The 19,692-nt window shown below is 43.8% G+C and overlaps 1 protein-coding gene across 10 annotated transcripts in view; it reads right to left on the bottom strand.

Annotated features, from left to right (window-relative positions):
• The window catches only part of SGIP1 (SH3GL interacting endocytic adaptor 1), a 1,172,197-nt gene that overhangs the window by 835,320 nt on the left and 317,185 nt on the right, over nt 1–19,692 (bottom strand). For all 10 annotated transcript variants that reach the window (XM_044085575.1, XM_044085576.1, XM_044085579.1 and 7 more), the window contains exon 2: nt 17,178–17,241. In XM_044085575.1, the coding sequence (XP_043941510.1) occupies nt 17,178–17,241 (64 nt within the window). The remainder of the gene's footprint in view (nt 1–17,177; nt 17,242–19,692) is intronic.

Here is a 19,692-nt window from a genome sequence, read left to right as displayed (position 1 = left end):
AGCTAACCAATTTATCTCATGAAGACATGCAAGGTCAACTTGGGGACATAAATCACCAAAGACAATGAAGGTAACCACACTGCTTTCTTCAGTTATGTCAGACACCTGGTTGTGAACCCTCGGATATGCTCAGAGTTGGTACACAACAACATATATTCCAGTGACCTGACAGATATTGGCAACATTCCGGCGGACAGCTTCAGTGCGATGTACCCCCTCCCTCACTCTCAAAACAAGATAGTTATAACTGCTGTATGTAACCTCACTGTCATCTTGGATGTCCATGTGAGAGCCACACTCAGCAAAGACAAGTACACAGCATCCATGGGACCTGCTGGCATCTCCAGTTGCATGCTATGTGAACTCCAGAAGGGGCTGGACCCATATATACAACTGCTAGTTAACCTTAGTCTTGCTACAGGATATGTACCTGAACACTGGCATACGGCAACAGTGGTCCCACTCCACAAGGGAGATGCCTCCACAGACCATGGCAACTACCACCACACAGGCTTAACCAGCCTTGTCTGCAAAGATATGGGAGGAGTCATGGAGCTCTTACAAAGACACATTACTGACCTACAGACCCTTGTTCCCACCTAGTTCAGCTTTGTACAGGGCAGATCCTGCCTTTTGCACCTTTGCACCCGAAAAGTACCTACCATGAAGATCAGGGTTCTTCAACACATGTCATATGCTTCCGGAATAGAGGAAGTCCAGCTTTGTTCAGTGTCATACCGCATACTTACAGGTGACCTATGCCTGACATACAGGACCATGTCCAATCAGGATTTGGTAGACATGCTCCACTGCAAGCAATCCAAATCCACCAGAGCCATGAAAGCTGAGTGTTTGAACCTCACCACATACATGTATAGGACATGCTGGAGGGACAGAGCCATAACTCAGAGGCATCTCACACTCTAGCAGAGTATCCCAGTTCATGTTTGACAGAGTCCCTCACTGACTCTCTTCAGGAGACATCTGGACAACTGCATATGAGACGGAGGCACAGACTAGACAGAGACACAGTCATGTTATTCAATTACGTAAGGGGGTCATAATGTGTCACTACTAAGTCAGAGGCACAATATTCAGAATCTATTCTGTACACTTATTACCACTATAAGGGGTGGCAATAGCCACATCACTATGGCTAGGCTTATACATGCACTAGGGCAGATAGCCTAGTATGAACCTGTGAACATAGGCCTGGGGCAGTTCCTGCTATTAGGACAGTGGTCTGCAGCAAGCTATATAGTAGTAGTTGGTTTTAGCCATTGGTTTTTACCATGGCTATTCCATGTTGCTTCTTGTTGTGGTACAAACATGGGTGTGTGGTTATCCATGCTATTTATTGCTAGTCACCCTCATTTTGTATCTTGTTCCATGTTTTGCACATGTACATCACTGTATGACGTGCAGCTGTTTCCACAGGGTCATATGCGTGGATATGGATGTTAGTTGGGGTCCTCAGGTGTGCATATTGTACATGATATTACATTACTTAACACATGGCATTCATGCCTCAGGTGGTGCTGCAGGGCCACCTCTGTCGGATACACATACTACACTCCCTGTACGTTTGGGAAGCAGGTTGTGTCATGTTAGGCATCCCTGTTACTGTATGAGTGAGTCAGAGCGGGTATCAGTCCCAGTGTTCCTACTGACCAAGCATATGTGCTATGCGTTGCCTCTTTGCCAAGGCCAGGTCATACTGGGCACGCCTCCTTCTTCATTCATGCTAACGAGTGCAGACCTGGTTTAGTGCTTAAAAGTGCCTTTATGGCACTTTGATTGACAGGTCTTGTACTCATTTTGAAAGTCTGGAGACAAAAATAAATTCCCACTGCCAGTCTCGAACCCAGGACCTTGGTAACATTAGTCTGTATGACCTACCACTAAGCCATGACAGCCATGCAAAATCACTCTGCTAAAATAAATATAACAGTCAATAGTAGGAATTAGTATAAAGGCAATATAGGAGATGTACCATCCAAAGCATGTGAGGTAAAGTTTTAATGGCCAAATCTAATTCCACTTGTGTAGGAGAATGGGGGGGGGGGGTATCTGCACCTAAGCTGTCTGCAACAATATTGCCAATATCTCAAACATGTTTTCCATACGGAAATGCACACACAGTAACATCCCACATCCACACACTTGCCACATTCAGGCTTCAAAACACTATCTAGGTATATTCTGGTACATCTGCATGTTACAGTAGCATGTAGCACTATACTGAGTAGTGGCAGTTGTCTGTTGCCATGTTGTTTGGATAGAGTAAAAGGAGCATTTGTTTATCCTACTTTGTTTTGTGGACATTAGTTGAAGTGTAACCTTACATGCATCATTGGTACCAACACCTTCTGTGTTGTTGTTCTGTTTGTACAGGGTGCTGTCAACATCACTGTTTGTTAAGGGAAATGTGCACCCTGCAGTGCACCTTAGCCCCATTTGGCAAAGAGACATCCCACCCCACCATTGTGCACACACCAACCCCACCCACAGTAAAACGCATACTTTCCATTTGCAAGATCCAAACCCCTACCTAGATGTGTTATGACTCTAAAGGCAGACACATTAGCAGAGTGTGCTATTTGCATTAGTAGGAGCAATCTTTTCCAATGCTGTACTTAGAGGGTGCTGACATCATCTGTGTTTACTTAAGAGGGATGTGCACCCTGTAGTGTGTTCTCCCAGTTGGCAAAAGGCACTTTCTTTCCACAGCGTTATGCACACACACAAACCCCACTCATACTAACACACATACATTCCCTTTGCAGGATTCAAACCCCTACCTAACTATGTTATGACACTAGAGACGGACGTATTAGCAGAGCGCACTATTCGCATTACTGGGAGATTTCATTTCAGTTGATCTACTTATAGGGTGCTGACATCATCAGTGTTTAGAAAGTGGAATGAGCTCCCTGTGGTGTGTTTCCACAGTTGCCAAAAGGGATGTTCTTCTCATACACACTTATACACACACTTACCCCCATTCACACACGCCACTTGTTGGATTCAAACCCCTACCTAACTATGTTATGACACTAGAGACAGACGCATTAGCAGAGCGCGCTATTCGGATTACTGGGAGGTAGCATTTCTACTGATCTACTTATAGGGTGCTGACATCTTCATTGTTTGGAATGGGGAATGTGCATCCTGTGGTGTGTTTTCACAGTTGTTAAGAGGAACATTTGAACTAAGTGTGTGAGCATGCCCAGTTCAGCCTTCCCATGGCATGTTGTGTGAATGATGTCTCATTTATCAAAGTGTGTGAGCATGCCCAGTGTGAGCTTTCCATATGTTGAACTATGCAGCCCATCACAGTTGTGGATGAGTGTGAACTCCAAAAATAACTCCTGTTTAAGGTTGTGTGTTCTGTGACATGTTGTGTAGTTACTGTCCAGATGCTTCCTGTGAACACAACAGGGATTATACTGTGCCTGCAGGTTTTGCATGGGATACTTTGCATACAATTGTTAACATCCATTCCTACTGACCTAGCACTGTAGTACTGTATAGTGTAGTGGTTCAGTACTTTCACTGTGGTGGACAGTATCCTGGGCTTTAGTCCTATCACTGATTTACATTTCCATACTGTGCACAACAGCCTCTTTAGGGTCCAGTTGTGCACGTCTGCACAAAGGCAGTGCCTCTATGGACTCTGGTAATTACTGCCCCATAAGCTTAACAAGTGTAGTCTGCAAAGCTATGGAGAGGATCATAATGGAGCTCATAAAGAAAGATATGGGGACATGCAGACATTGTACCTGTCCCAGTTTGTGTTGATCAAGGGCAAGTCATGCCTTTTGTACTTGGTTGACATTATCAAAACAGTAACTAAGGCCATTGATGAGGGAAAGGCAGTCCATAGAGCCTACCTTGCCCTTGAAAACACTTTCAACGCAATACCCCACTCAGGTATTGTAGGAAACCCTACCAACAGAAATGTACACCCATATGTCACAAGATCAGGTTGCAAACTGTCTGACGGACAGGACCCACAGGGTTAGAGTTGCTGGCACTATGTCAGACACCAGGCCAGTCACATGTGGTCTCACACAGGGCTCAGTCCTTGGCCCCTATTGTTTGTTATCTACTTCTCAGAAGTACAGGCCAACATGGGAGGACATTGGCTGACAAAGTTTGCAGATGACTGCACACTGGGTGCCATAGTGGACAGTGCATCAGACACGGATATCCTTCAGAAGGGACTCACGGACACTGATAGCTGGTGCCAGAGCCATGGCCTGAAGTCAACTTGCAAAACATGTGTAGTCATACCCTTCAGGAAAGCAAGGTAACCCCAAGCTACCATATAGGTGGCAATCCTCTAAGCACAGAGGAGGTTATCATGGACCTGGGGACCCAGGTTGACAGTCACTGTTCTGATGACACTCACATTGCTAAAGTGGCTAGTAGGACCTTCTACATTGTCCACATGATCAGGAAGGGATCCACATCCAGATCTAGTGGGTCATTGTTCCCTGTACTCTTCACTTATCGGACCGGTGATCTGGTACACTGCCTTATCTGGATGTATCTCACCTGACATCTGCAGCAAGTGGAGAGACCCTGAATGTCCCCAACAAAAGGATAAAGGGTCTCCAACATCTGTCATATGCTGCCAGATTGAAGACACTACAGCTCTATTCAGTCACATACTGTCTGCTTACAGGTGACATGTGCATGACATGCAAGCATGTCCAACCAGGGATTAATGGACATGCTCCACCTCAAAATCGTCAGATCCACCTGAACCACTAGTGCAAGTGACTTACACCATAGCAGGGATGTACATTGGACATGTTGGAGGGGTGGATTTATCACTCGGAGACTCCCTATGCTGTGGAATACAATCACGGTCCATGTGAGTCACAGCACCTTGCTGGCTCTGTTCAAGAGGTATCCTGACCTGTGGATGGGAAATCATAGGTTTACCCCGGGGATCGTCACTGTGTCACTGCTGGAGACAGGCACGTCCAACTAATGGGCACAGTACTGTTTCCATATAAGGGGTGGCGTACGCAACCAGACTCTGGGCTAGGCTTAGAACTGCCTTGGGGCAGATAGCCTAGTATGAACCTATGAACCTATGAACCTATCTGACCATGTTGCATTATGTTCATATGTGAACTACTTACGGCCTCATCCAACATCAGTAGTGTATTCCACAACATGGGTGTACATTGGCAAACACTACCGATGTGCCCAAGGCCATTTCTAATGCTTATTGGATAGTGTGTTTGTCCATCAACACATCGTAAGTGCAGTTTGACATGACATATGTCTTGTTTTGTATACTGTGCCTCTGTCTACCTGTGACACAACATTGATACCCAGGGTATACCTACCATCTCCCATCCACTCGTTAGGATCCCTGTTGAGTAGAATCAATGAGTGACTCTATGGATAACCTGTACTGGTAGTTTACTCATGCGTGGGGGTGGCTTCTGTGTTATGGATAATGCAGTACAGCTTGTCCTATGTATGTCAGTGCTGGGGTTCAGGTCCCTCATGTGCATATCTCCTGCCATTCACATTGTACAAGCTGCACGGCATGTGCATTGCTGCCAGCTTGGACATGGCTTTCTACATCAGGCACAGCTTGTGCCTGGGTGGCCAGCATGGCAGTGTGTGGAGCTGAATTCTGTTTAATCAGGTGACACATTACATGTGTTCCAGCTCTTTGATACTCCTGGTGAGGTACTGTTGTGGACTTTACAGTTGCTGAATGTATCTGCTGAGGTACACCCACAGGCGCTGTTGTGGTCATTTGTAATGCTGCTGAAAGATAACTGCAAAACCACAATGACCTCCCGTTAGCTAGATGTCATAACCCTCATGATTAGGTTGGTATACGGATTGTTTCTGTTAACCCTACAGCCACATTTTTGTCCAATGCAGGATATCTATCACCTTGTGTCCCCATTCTGGCATTACATGTTAGGTATGTCATGGGTCGACACCTATGTGGGAATTGGTGGTCTCTTACTGGATATCCACAGAGGCTGACTATACTGTTTTCACCATTTAACATGCTGACATGGCTATGGCACCAGTTGTCTGTTTCTATGTGGCCCTTTTATTGGATGCTTGTGTCAGCTGGTGTATCGGATATGTCAGGCGGCTTGTTGTCCTCTACAAACATGTTCCAGCACAGTCCTTACTTGTTGGCCTGTACCTATGGGGCATATATACCAGATGGTGAAGGTCCCAGGACCAAGCTTTGTGGGATGCCTGTTATATGTGGTTTGTAGTCTGACATGGCTGCTGCATGTCTGACCATGTCAGTTCTGTCGTTGGTCTGGTTTGCAACCCTCTCATGACATTGGGGTGTATATATCAGCTGGTGAGCAAATCTATAATGAACACATAGGGTATTGTACAGAAGGCTTTGCAAGGTCCAGCTACACTGTGTGGACCACATTGCCCTCATCACTGACTTCAAGTACTGTTTCAACTGAGTCACACATGTTTAGGGGTGGGGTCTGCACTTTGTAAACCCACACTGGGTAGGGTCGGGTGTCAATAGATCCACAATATCATTATGTCTGTGGTACATGCTGGTCCTTTCCATAGCTGTGCAGACCAAACCTCTCATGATTCTGTGGTGTTTGTTTTACTATCCATTCAGGAGACACCTTTGTTGAGAACACCCACTGTTGTTGTACACTGCTCTTTGGCGTACCCTGTGGTAAGGGTGACATAATGTCAGGAGGCGGCAGTCTGCTGGGGAAGGTATTTGGCATTATGGGGGTTTGCACTGCACATGTCAGGATGTATGTTGGCCATACCTGTGTGTGTCTGGTATGTTGTTTGTAATATCTGTGTGATCCGGAGCATATCCAGGAATCAACAACATGCTTACTACCATCATTTGCAACAGCCTTGGGGTTATCTGTAGTGTCCTGTACAATCTGTATCATAATGGGTTCATACTAGGCTACCCCCCTAGGGCATCTGTAAGCCTGCATGTCCATTTTGTTTGATGGATTCTGGGAATTGTCTACACCTGTGTCAGTGCTAGTATGATACCAGGGTATAGTGACAAACAGCTCAGAAGCTGACTTCACACTTCTGGACTGAGATGGTATCCATTAAGCCCACTGGGCCAGTGGAAACCACAACACACAATGGTGACTCCTGCACAGACACTTTCTACGGACATCTCCGAGTAAGCATGGACCATGCAATCACAAATGAGAATGAGACCCTCACCACCAAGGGAAAGTGGCCTGTCTGGTGGACCCCAGCCATAAACTGTATAACAGATGAAGGATACTAATGCAAGACAGAGCTACATCTCCAGAATGTAAGGCAGCTGTGATCAGCAGTAGTAGAAAGCTACATTCTCACATAAAGACACCCAAGTTCAACTTGGGGACATAAATCACCACAGACGATGAAGGTAACCACACTGCTTTCTTCAGTTATGTCTGACGCCTGGGTGGGAACCCTCATATATGCTCAGATTTGGTACACAACAACTTATATTCCAGGGACCTGACAGATATTAATGACACCCTGGCAGACCAGTTCAGTGCAATGTACACCCTCCTCACCCCCAAAACATGATAGTTATCACAGCTGTATGTAACCTCACTGTCATCCTGGATGTCCATGTGAGAGCCGCAGTCAGCAAAGACGAGTACACAGCATCAATGGGACCTGATGGTATCCCCAGTTGCATGCTATGTGAACTACAGATGGAGCTAAACCTGTATATGCAGATGCTATTTAACCTTAGCCTTGCTACAGGATCTGTACCTGAACACTGGCGTGCGGCAACAGTGGTCCCACTCCACAAAGGAGATGCCTCCACAGACCCTGGCAGCTACCACCACACAAGCTTAAACAGCCTTGTCTGCAAAGCTTTGTGAAGGGTCATTATGGAGCTTCCACACAGAGACATTGGTGTCCTACAGACCCTTGATCCCACCCAATTCAGCTTTGTACAGGGCAGATCCTGCTTTTGCACCAAGTTGACTACTTTGAAACTGTCAGTAGAGCCGTTGATGAGGGCTACACAGTACACACAACCTACCTGCGCTTGGCTAAGGCCTTTGACACAATACCCCACTCAGGCATCATAGACAAGCTCAACAGCTGAAATATAACACCATATGTCACAGCATAGGTTGCAAAATGGCTCAGAAACAGAACCCATAATGTCAACATTGCAGGTGCCTTGTCAGGTTCAAAGCCAGTCACAAGTGGTGTCCCACAAGGTTGTGTCCTGGGACCTCTCTTATTTGGTATTTACTTTTCAGATGTGAAAGCAAACATAGGAGGGTTGTCGGCGACAAAGTTTACAGATGACTGCAACCTGGGCACCATAGTGAATACATCAGCCAGCACACACATCCTACAGACTGCCGTCACACAGACAGATAGCTGCTGCTGGACTCATGGCCTGAAACTGACTGCAACTGATGTGTAGCCATCCCCTTTGGGAGGAACACAGTACCCACAGATCTGTACATAGACAGCAACCCAATGAGTACAGGAAACAAATCAGACAGCTGGGGACACATGTAGATAGTGACATCTCATTTGACACCCATGTTGCCAAAGTTGTTTGACAGACTTTCTATCTTGGCCACCTTATCATGGAGGGTATTCCATCCAGACCATAGGAGGTCATTGTACCACTATACTTCTCCCTTATCAGGCCCATGCTTGAATACAACGCCCCATTTGGTATGTACCTCAACCAGCACTTGCAGCAGCTGGAGAGACCCCACAAGTACCTTACCATGAAGATCAGGGATCTACAACACATGTCATATACTTCAAGAATAACTAAAAACAAGCTGTTTCAGTGTCATACCACATAATGCACAGGTGACCTATGCCTGACATACAAGACCATGTCCAATCAGGATTTGGTAGACATGCTCCACTGCAAGCAATCCACATCCACCAGAAACATGGGAGCTAAAGATTTGAACCTCAGCACATACATGTATAGGACATGCTGAAGGGACAGAGTCATAACTCAGAGGCATCTCAAACTCTAGCAGAGTATCCCAGTTCATGTTAGACAGAGTACCTCACTGACTCTCTTCAAGAGACATCTGGACAGCTGCATGTGGACAGGGGCACAGACTAGACAGAGGCATAGTCACATTATTCAATTATGTAAGGTGGTCATAATGTGTCACTACTAAGTCAGAGGCACAATATTTCGTATCTATGCAGTACACATATTACCACTATGAGGGGTGGCAATAGCAATATTCATCAAGGACACCCTCACCTCATGGTTGGTGGCAACACACGATGCATTGGACACCATCCGGTGCAATTAACCATAGGCAAGACTGCTCTGCAGTTTGTAGCATGTTACAGGCCGTCCTCTGAAACTCAGGTACCTCACAGAGCTTTCATGAAAACAGTGGCGGGGATACATGTACCTGCAAACACCATCACACTGGGTGATCCCAACTATCCAAATATAGACTGGGATCAGTACTACAGCCACAACACTCTAGCCCACAGGTTCCTAGAGTTCATACACTCACATGCCATGGAAGAACTAGTCACCATCCCCACAAGAGGAGACAACATAGTAGATCTCATCATCACAAACATGGGCTCACAATGTTCAACACCAGAGGTATACCCATCATTGGTGAGATCAGATCATAACCTACTCTCAGTGGAAGTCCACATCCCACGCCCACCCCAGATAGAAAAGACCACAGTGCAGAACTTCTCAGAAGCCGACTACACACTTCTAATGACTGGTGTGGTCTCTTTCAAAGCCCCCAAGCCAGCAGACACCATTACCCAAGCCACTGTATCACTTACAACTGCCTTCTACCAGCACCTTCAGGACTGCATGGATGAGGCAATCCCAAACAAAACACAGACTCGTTGTACCAGAGGCAAGCGTCCAGTGTGGTGGACCTCAGCCATAAACAAGCACTACAACACAAGGAAGGAGGTACTACAAGATAGAGCGATATCCGTGGAAGGGTAGACACCCCTGCTCAATATAGGTGAAACACTGAGTTCTCCATGAAATCATCCAAGGCGAATATTGGGAGTAAACCCACTAAGGACTCACGGGACAACCATGAGGCCTTTTATACATACGTTACACACCTGGGAGGAAACTCCCAGATATGCTCAGAATAGGCTCAGAATGCTGTAAATATCACTGAACCTACAGACATTGCCAACATACTGGCTGACAGGTTCAGTGCAGATTTCTCCCCATCCCTCCACCACAACTGGAGAGATATGTATGAAAGAGGATTGTAGCCCCCCAAACATCTCAAATGCTCAGGTGGGAACTGCTCTATCCAAGGGAAAGGACGCAGCATCCATGGGACCAGATGGTGTCCCTGGTTTTGTGCTCCATGAACTCACTCAAGAATTAAACCCGCAGTCAGGGCAGCTGTTTGATCTTAGCCTCAACTCAGGATATGTTCCCAAGGAGTGGCATATGTCAATGGTGGACCCACTTCACATGGGGTGCCTCCACCAACCACGGAAACTACCATCCCATCAGCTTGACAAGCAGGGTCTGCTAAGCTATGGAGAAGATCATAATGGAAGTCATAGATGAGGACATAGGGGACTTGCAGACATTAGATCCGACCCAGTTAGGCTTTGTCGAGGGCAGATCATGCCTTTTAAACTTGGTTGACTGTTTCATAACAGACACCAAGGCCATTGACAAGGGCAAGGCACTCCACACAGCCTACCTTGACCTGGCAAAGACTTTCAACACAATACCCCACTCGGGTATCATTGAAAACATCACCAGCTTAAATGTGAACCCATACATCACAAGATGGGTTGCAAACTGGCTACGTGACAGAACAGACAGGTTCAGACTTGCTGGTGCCATGTCACACTCCACAACTGTCACAAGTGGTGTCCCACAGGGCTCAGTCCTGGGCCCACTATTGCTCAGCATCTACTTTTCAGAAGTACAAGCAAACACAGCAGGATTATGGCTGACAAAGTTTGAAGATGACTGCAAACTGGGAACCATAGTTGGACACCCATCTGACACAGACATCCTTCAGAAGGGTGTCATAGACACGGATAACTGGTGCCAGAGCCATGGCCTTACATTAAACACTAAACAATGCATAGCCATACCCTTTGGGAAGAACAAGGTTACCACTAGTTCCCATGTAGGTGGCAATCCTCTAAGCACACAGGAGGTTATCAGGGACCTGGGCACCCAGGTTGACAGTAACCTTTGTTTGACACTCACGTTGCCAGGGTAGTTAGGTAGAACTTCTACATTGCCCACCTCATCATGCAGGGATTCACATCTAGATCCAGGGAGGTCATTGTTCCCCTGTACTCTTCACTCATCGGACCATTGATTGAGTGCAATGCCCCATTCAGCATGTATATGACCCGACACCTATGGCAATTGGATGGGCCCACAAATTCCTCGACAGGAGGAGAAAGGGTCTCAAACATATTTCTTATGCTGCCCGACTGAAGGAATTCCAGCTTGATTCCGTGACTTACCATCTGCTCAGAGGTGACCTGTGCCTGACATCCAAGGCCATGTCCAAACCTGAGTTAATGTACACGCTTCACCTCAAGACCTCTACATCCATCAGAACTACAGTGGCAGGAGATTTAAACCTCAACACAGATATTAATAGGATGTGCTGGAGGGACAGATTCTTCAACCAGAGAGTCCCTATGCTGTGGAACAACATCCTGGTACATGTGAGGCTGAGTACCTCACTGGCTTTGTTCAAGTGAGATCTTAATCAATGGATGGGAGATTGCAGGTATGCCCCAGGGATAACCTCAGTATCACTGCTTGTCAGAGGCACAGCAATATAATGGGCAAATTATCCGTCAGAGTGAAGGGGCGGCATACTCCACGGAACTCTGGTCTAGGCTTATAAATGCCCTAGGGCAGATAGCCTAGTATGAACCTGTGAACCTGTGAACATAGGCCTGGGGCAGTTCCTGCTATTAGGACAGTGGTCTGCAGCAAGCTATATAGTAGTAGTCAGTTTTAGCCATTGGTGTTTGACCATGGCTAATGCATGTTGCTTCTTGTTGTGGTAACAACAGGGGTGTGTGGTTATCCATGCCATTTATTGGTAGTCACCCTCATTTTGTATCTTGTTCCATGTTTTGCACATGTACATCACTGTATGAGGTGTGACCCTGGTAGTGTCAGGGTGCTGATGTGCGCTTTGACCCTGTTTTCTATTACAGCACTGATATGTGCATTCCCTATACTGTGTGCATTTACACTGCACACATCTTGCTGTTTATACCTTTGGCATTGGGTAGCATTACATCTAGGTTCCTATCCCTTGTGATAGCTATGAGGTGGGTTTGTGTTTTTGTGGTTTATGATTGGTGAGGGTGGATGTTAGTCATGGTCCTCAGGTGTGCATATGATACATGGTGTTACATTACTTAACACATGGCATTCATGCCTCGGGTGGTGCTGCAGGGCTGCCTCTGTCGGATGCACATACTACACTCCCTGTACGTTTGGAAGCAGGTTGTGTCATGTTAGGCATCCCTGTTACTGTATGAGTGAGTCAGAGCGGGTATCAGTCCCAGTGTTCCTACTGACCAAGCATATGTGCTATGCGTTGCCTCTTTGCCAAGGCCAGGGCATACTGTGCATGCCTCCTTCTGCCTACTGGGACAAGGTCAGGTTGTTCCTCCTCCAAGTCACCCCCTGCCTGTGGTGGCCTTGGCAATGGTGGGGGGATGTTTGGCCCAGCCCTGTGCTGGTCCTGCTGCAGCTGTTTCCGCAGGATCATATTATGTAGCATAGCACATATCATGATCATTTGGGTACATGTAGTTGGTGTGTACTGCAAAGCTCCACCAGACGTGTCCAGACACGGAACCGTGACTTGAGCAGCCCAAACACACGCTCTATGATATTACGTGTTTGTGCGTGTGCCTCATTATGGCGTTCCTGTTCAGGTGTGTGTGCATTTCTGATGGGTGTCATCAGCCACGGCTCAAGTGCATAACCAGCATCCCCCACTAGGTGTCCGTGTGGGAAGTCCCCATTGGCAAATGATTGGTACAGCTGCGTCAGATGCCAGATGTGGGAATCGTGGTAGCTCCCAGGGCAGCCAGCACACACATTCATTATTATGCCCTGGGCATCACACACGACCTGGCAGTTGATGGAGGGGTATCCCTTGCGGTTAATGTAGACTCTACCCCACTCACCGGCTGGTGCCTTGATGCGTATGTGTGTGCAGTCTATTGCACCCAGCACCTCAGGGTATCCCGCTATTTGCTGGAAGAGACGCATATTGCTGGCCACAACCTCACAGTCATTAGGGACATATATATGATCACTGACATGTGGTGACATGGCATCCAGGAACTGGTGCAGTACCCTGGAGGCTGATGCCTGTGATATCCCCATCATATCGCCAGTTGGTCTCTGGAAGGTACCTGTTGCTAGTATTCTTAGGCCAACACATACCTTGGTTTCCACTGGGATGGGTTACCCTCTGTTGGTTCTGTGTGTGAGGCGTGGCCTGCACAGCTCAACAATCTGCTGCAGGAGCTCTCTGTCAACTCTATAGCGCTCTACTATCTCCAGCTCATGTAACCCATGGTAGGTGACCCTGGGCCTGTATACTCTTCTCCTTCTCCTCACTCTGAGTTGTCTGTCAGCATCTGCATTATCACCACCCTCAGCAATTTGCCTATGTCTGATTATAACAGCTATGGCAGCCCCTAGCATTTCTGCTCTGAGTTCAGCTTTTTTTCAGTTTTCAATTCTGATAGCTTAGTTTCTGGCAGTATCTCTTGTGAGAAACAGCCTGCACTGCTCTCTGTTGTGTTTTAAGTGCTGGGTTGGGTTTCTAGTCTGCCTGTGTAATTGCCTGCTTCCAATTGTTTCCACCAATTAACTCCAGCAGTATTCCCTGGCAGTTTCCCTGTATTTTCGTTGTTTCCTGCTTCCTCTCTGTTTCCTGAGGGGGAGCAATGTGCACACCAGCTTAAACACACTCACAGTCACTTAAACGCGCGTACACATCCCTACACAGTGTTACACGCGCGCACACATCCTTACACGGTGTTAGCTAGGCTGATTCATGCTAAAACGCGCGCACACTGCCTTACGCACGTGCACGCCTGCGCAAACCGTTGTAAACAGTTTGCAACACGCTCCCACATGTAGAACCTGCCTTACACGCGCGCACATGCGCGCATGCACATATATCAAGAAACTTAGAGTGTAGGGATAGCGTATGCCCTCAATTTCTTGACTTTCCTAGTGTTCTGTTGGGACACACCTCCCTCCCTGATGTCTGTCTGTCATCTCTTACCTTACATTGCCCTCCAATCTGGTACATTTCTTTCTATCCTTCCCCCCCATGATGTCACCTACCTCTTACTCTGTTCCTCCCCCTTCTCTAACTCTTACACTACTCAGAAAGTGCTCATTACCTATGTGGCAGTGTGATTCAGTATTGTAACCCTCATTTACATAGGATTGCCTAGTAATGCTTAGTTACATATCTTACACGGAGCTTCCCCCCCTTGACAACCACTAAACGGAGGCCATATTGTTTTTGCTCTGCAAGTCCCTCCATTGACATTTCATGTAATACATAAATCCCACAATTGTGGGCTTATAAGCTTCGGTTTTCAGTTTTAGGTAGCGCAACCGTTTGCTGGTGTGCGCTACAGTTAAACACATAAATCCCGTGAAAAAAAAAAGTTATATAACTTTTTTTCATGCCAATGGCCACATATTTGGCCATTGGCATGCTTACTGTAACAAATGCACCCTTTATTTGGAGCTGACATAGCTCCGTTTTAATTTGCAGAAATGTACTCAGTTGTCAGCTGAGTACATTTCTGCAGCTAACACGTCCGTTACACGGACTGGTTTGGGCTTCGTGGATCGCTCACATACCTCATTTGCATATCTTGGAGCTGCAAATGAGGTATTGAGCATTTCCACGCCCACTCCGTGTAAGAGACGTGTTAGCTGTCTCTTACATGGAGATTTGGGCTGTTGCTGAATCAGGAGGCTTACACGGAGGCTTACACTACTCTTAAACTCCGTGTAAGCCTTCCTGAATCTGGCCCAGTGTTATTACACCCTGGTGGCATGGCTGCATTTAACCAGAGCTGCCAGACAACTTCTTTAACTTCAATCGCATTTTTTCAAGCTCACTCCCAAAAATCATAGAGAATTTTCTTTAAGATTGCAAACTTGAATTCAGTTAGACTTTTTATGTACCAGACTCTTTGGTTACATATTTTTTGCTCATTTTATAATAATGTTAATAGATTTTCTTCCTCAGGACTCTCTGTTTTCCCAATATAGTATAACTGGCAATGTGTACAACTGGCAATATAGATAATGAAACACTGCAACTACAATTACCTGAATGTGTGAGCTTTAAAGGACCCTTTCTAATTTTTAATATTATGTGTTTCCCTCATGAATATATTTACATTGGTTGTAATAACCACATTTTAGTTCCTTTTCTGAAAATTGCATTATTCTCAAAGAGTGTGTTACTGCCTTTTCTCTCAAATGTGTTCTAAATATTTAGACATAGTTTGGTATGGCTCTTTTCCTTCCATCACTGAGCTATCACTGTCTTGACCAAGTGAATCCATTTATTGTTGTGAAATAGTGTAAGCAAGATTGTATGAATTGATACAAGGATATATTTGTAATTATATATGTATTAGCATTTGTAGATGATAAATTTGCCATTTTAAGGAATTTGTTTATTTACAAGGTTTATTAATGCAGGATATTTACTATATATAGCACATTTGCTGCATTTAATTAGTTATGATCAATTGTGGTACATTTTAGATCATGTATATACACTGGGATGATGGGTAAAATTTAGATCTGATGAAGTTCAAATAAAGAAAATGAAAGTACTCAACTGAATAAAATGTTTATACTTTTATTAAACAATCTTGTGGTTGTTTCAAAGTCTGTTGGAATTATTGGAGTGTTATTTTGGATTTACTGGGATTTTCAATACTCTGTGTGCTGCATTGGTTGGTGTCAGATTTATAGGGACCTGGGGAGAAAATTGAGATACATGATGATGTGTGGGTAACTTGATAAGGAGCTGGTAGAAGAAGGGTTAGGAATGGACTGAGGCTGAATTATGGAAGTGGAGGTCCATATACTCATGGAACTGAGATATGGTGTTTTACTTGATCAGCATATATGGATCTTTTACTGGTGGGTGTTAGCTCACTGAAGTTGTTTAAATATGAAATCAAAGGAGACATAAGATGTGGAGATGTTAAAGGGGATATAGCATGTGGAGATGTGAAGAAGAAGAACCTGTTAAAATGCAGCCATGGTGAGAGGGCTAGGAGGGGCAGAGGATTTGGAATAATACTGTCAGTTAGTTATTCTAAGAGTAGGGGGAAGGAATTATCGGATTATAATTGTGATGAAAATTATGGTAAGGTGAGTTAAGGCAGTGATAGCATAGTGATGGAAGGAGAAGAGGCAGAGGTGAAACAGAGATTTTGGGAATGGTCAAAGAGTGTGATTAGTTGCCAAAGACAGACAGGACTAAGTAATTGTTTAGTTGAGGCTTGATTAAACTGGAGAAAATGGGTGGGATGTTAGTGTAGGGCCAATGGACCAAATGCCCAAAGCAGGGAAGAGGTTTGTGTGTGTGTTGTAACAATAAGAACCTGGGATCTTCAAAAGAATGTAATATGAAGGAATGAGTTACATTAATAAAAGTACTACTGAGAGGATGGGAATATTTGAGAGGCATGCGGCATGCAGAATGATATATGCATTCCCTTAGTTTGGTGATAAAAATGTTGATAAAATGAGTAAATATTAAAAAATGTCCTTTGCTAATTTACTGAAATGTTTACTAATAGTGTCCACCATCAGCAAAAATCAGAATACTAATAATACATTTGGCTATCAGTTAATAGTTGCCAGGGTCACTGTAAAGGTATTTCCTTACTCCATGTTAACATTCAAAGCTTTTGACCCAAAAATACACCTGTATTTACACCTCATTAAAATTATACAGCCAGATAACTGAGTTGTACTAAAAAGTTGATGTTAGTTGTTTCTGGACTTTTTAGTTTCAGATTATGTTATTTGTTTCTTGCTATAAAACAGTACAAATGATAATAAGTGACTGTCTCACACTTACGCTGAATCAGTGTCTCTTTCTTTCTTCCGCATTCCAAATGCCTTTCTTGTTCGCTTTTTCAGTCCTGTTGAAAGACAGAATACAAATCAGTTTAAAAAGATAAATCAAACATAACTGCTGTTCCTACACACAATGTTCCTCTGCCACTTGTCTGTGGGAATGATCATAAGAAATATTAGCCATGTCAAAATGTAAAGGTCTGCAGGAAAAATCGAGTCTTTATCTCAGAAAGCCACTTAAAATTGTGTTTCCAGTAAAACATTCTTTATCTCTGCTTAATGTCCATTTAATTTATTTATTGCTATGTTCCAATCTGACATGTGTTTCCATTACTGCTTAGTTTAACTGACATATCAAAAGCAAGGCTGAAATGTATCTACCTTAGCCCTCTCATCTGCTAAACCAAAGTAGAACTGATTTTTTTCATGTTATTGCATCTAAATCTTAAAAGTCAGTGACTTTTCTTCTTTTGTTTACTCTGCAAAAAGATTTGAATATTTAAACTGCATTGTGAAGTCCATTATTTAAACAAAATAAAGTTAGTTAAATATAATCAAAGAAATAATTTACCTCATTCCATTTTTTGAGTATGTAAATGTTTATGCTTTCTCAATTAGTTATAATTAGTTACAGTCCTCATTTTTATCCAGTATTTCTACAGCCTACTCAACTTTCCAAGATACACTAAATGTCGTTAATCCAATATGCTATTTGCTTTACCTGCTTGACAAATACCACTGTGAATAACAGATATATTTGTAACCGAGCAACAGTTATACAATATAAATCTGTACTGGCTTTGTATAGATAGCATGCATGGAGGTCACTGCATTTAATCATATGCACAGATGCAAACAATTTCCTTTTCAGACATCACAAAACTACAACTTCTGCATCTAAAACATTATGGTTAAATTCATTTAGTTAACTCGAGAATATAAAAATTTAGACTTTTATTGCTATAAATTGATCTTTGGGGGTAAGCTACAGATTCCATAAAATCAGAAGATTACCTTTCATAAAATATGGCATATACTTTTCCAGTACATTTATAAATACAATTACTGGTTTTGACTGTACTTATTCATTAGATAGACATATTCAATTAGGGTTGCCACCTTTCCAAATGCCCAAAGTGGGACATTTGTGCTACAAACATCAGATTTTGCAGGGCAAAACATACCCACGGCCAGTACAAAGGACAGAACTTCAATGTTTTGCCTGAATAAAAGTCTATTCTTGTAGCATTTTAGTTCCTTATTCTGTTTCTTATAACATTTAGGTGTTTCAGATACAGAATAACTGTTTTATGCAACTATGACATAAAATATAGAAAATAATTTTGTCCTAAAATCTCAGGACATTTGCCATTTTTTCACATTTTTGCAGGACACAACTGCCCAAAGAGGGACTGTCCCTCACAAAGTGGGACAGGTGGTAACCCTATATTCAATCATCCTCCAACCCTTCTGTGAAAAAATAGGTACTTATTTCTCCACAACCATTCTGGTTATATAAGATTGCATCTGCTTGCATTTATATTGTTCTTTCTGTCTTTCTTTTATTCTTGGAATTGCATCTGCAGATATCAGTGACATATTTAAATGTTCCTAATGGTTTACCTGCGTTTTGTCGCACATGGTATGTGTGCGATCGTCCTGTTGTGCGACCCGTATTACCGAAATACGGAAAACTTTGAAGGATCAAATGTCGAAAATGGTTTGCTGGAAAGCCATTTCCGACATTTGATCCATGTGTTTGAATGGCAAAAAAGTATTTGCCATTCAAACACATGGTGAATTGGCATTGTCGTGTTTTGCAGCTGTACTTTCGGCATTATGCACGTCTGACACATGGCGGACGACAATTCAAAGGTAAACCATTCCTAATATTTCCAATACATCTGCATCTTCATTCTTTAAAACTGTACATGGTACATAGTATTGCACTATGGATTTTATTAATGGAGTGGTCAGTGACTTATTCTCAGCATGCAATAGAATAATTCCAAAATATATAATAACAGATTTATCTGATTTCTGTACAGATATACACACATTCATAGCTGTAGCACATAAGGACAAACACTAAAAAGGGTTACCACTGCATAAACTAAAACACATCCATAGGAAGATAATGAGAAAATGCACAGTTAAGTATGATAAAGTCCTGTAGGCTGCATTTAAAGTGAAAGACATACCACATAAATCACACACGTCAATACTTAAGCACATACAATATTAAATACAGCAGCCACACTTTTACCTTAAACAGACATTCTTCAAGAGATTTAGTTTCAGGAGTCAATATTAAATAAATCAAGCAAAAAGCACCCACCTATACCAGTAGTACACCTCTAACACTATAACCCATTCCATTGTCTCTAGAAACATCTTATATATTTGAGCAGGGCAATGTAAGTGTACCATAAGTAGAAGCCCATCACTGTTGCCCACTCAGTTTAATTAATAGTCTTATCTATGAAAGGAAACGTTCTATCCTTGGTCATTTATCA

The sequence above is a fragment of the Protopterus annectens genome, chromosome 10.part0, assembly GCF_019279795.1.
Source record: "Protopterus annectens isolate FY-2018-M chromosome 10.part0, PAN1.0, whole genome shotgun sequence".
Classification (NCBI taxonomy): domain Eukaryota; kingdom Metazoa; phylum Chordata; order Ceratodontiformes; family Protopteridae; genus Protopterus; species Protopterus annectens.
Note: the sequence above shows the minus strand (reverse complement) of the source record. Positions and strands in the feature narration are given on the sequence as shown.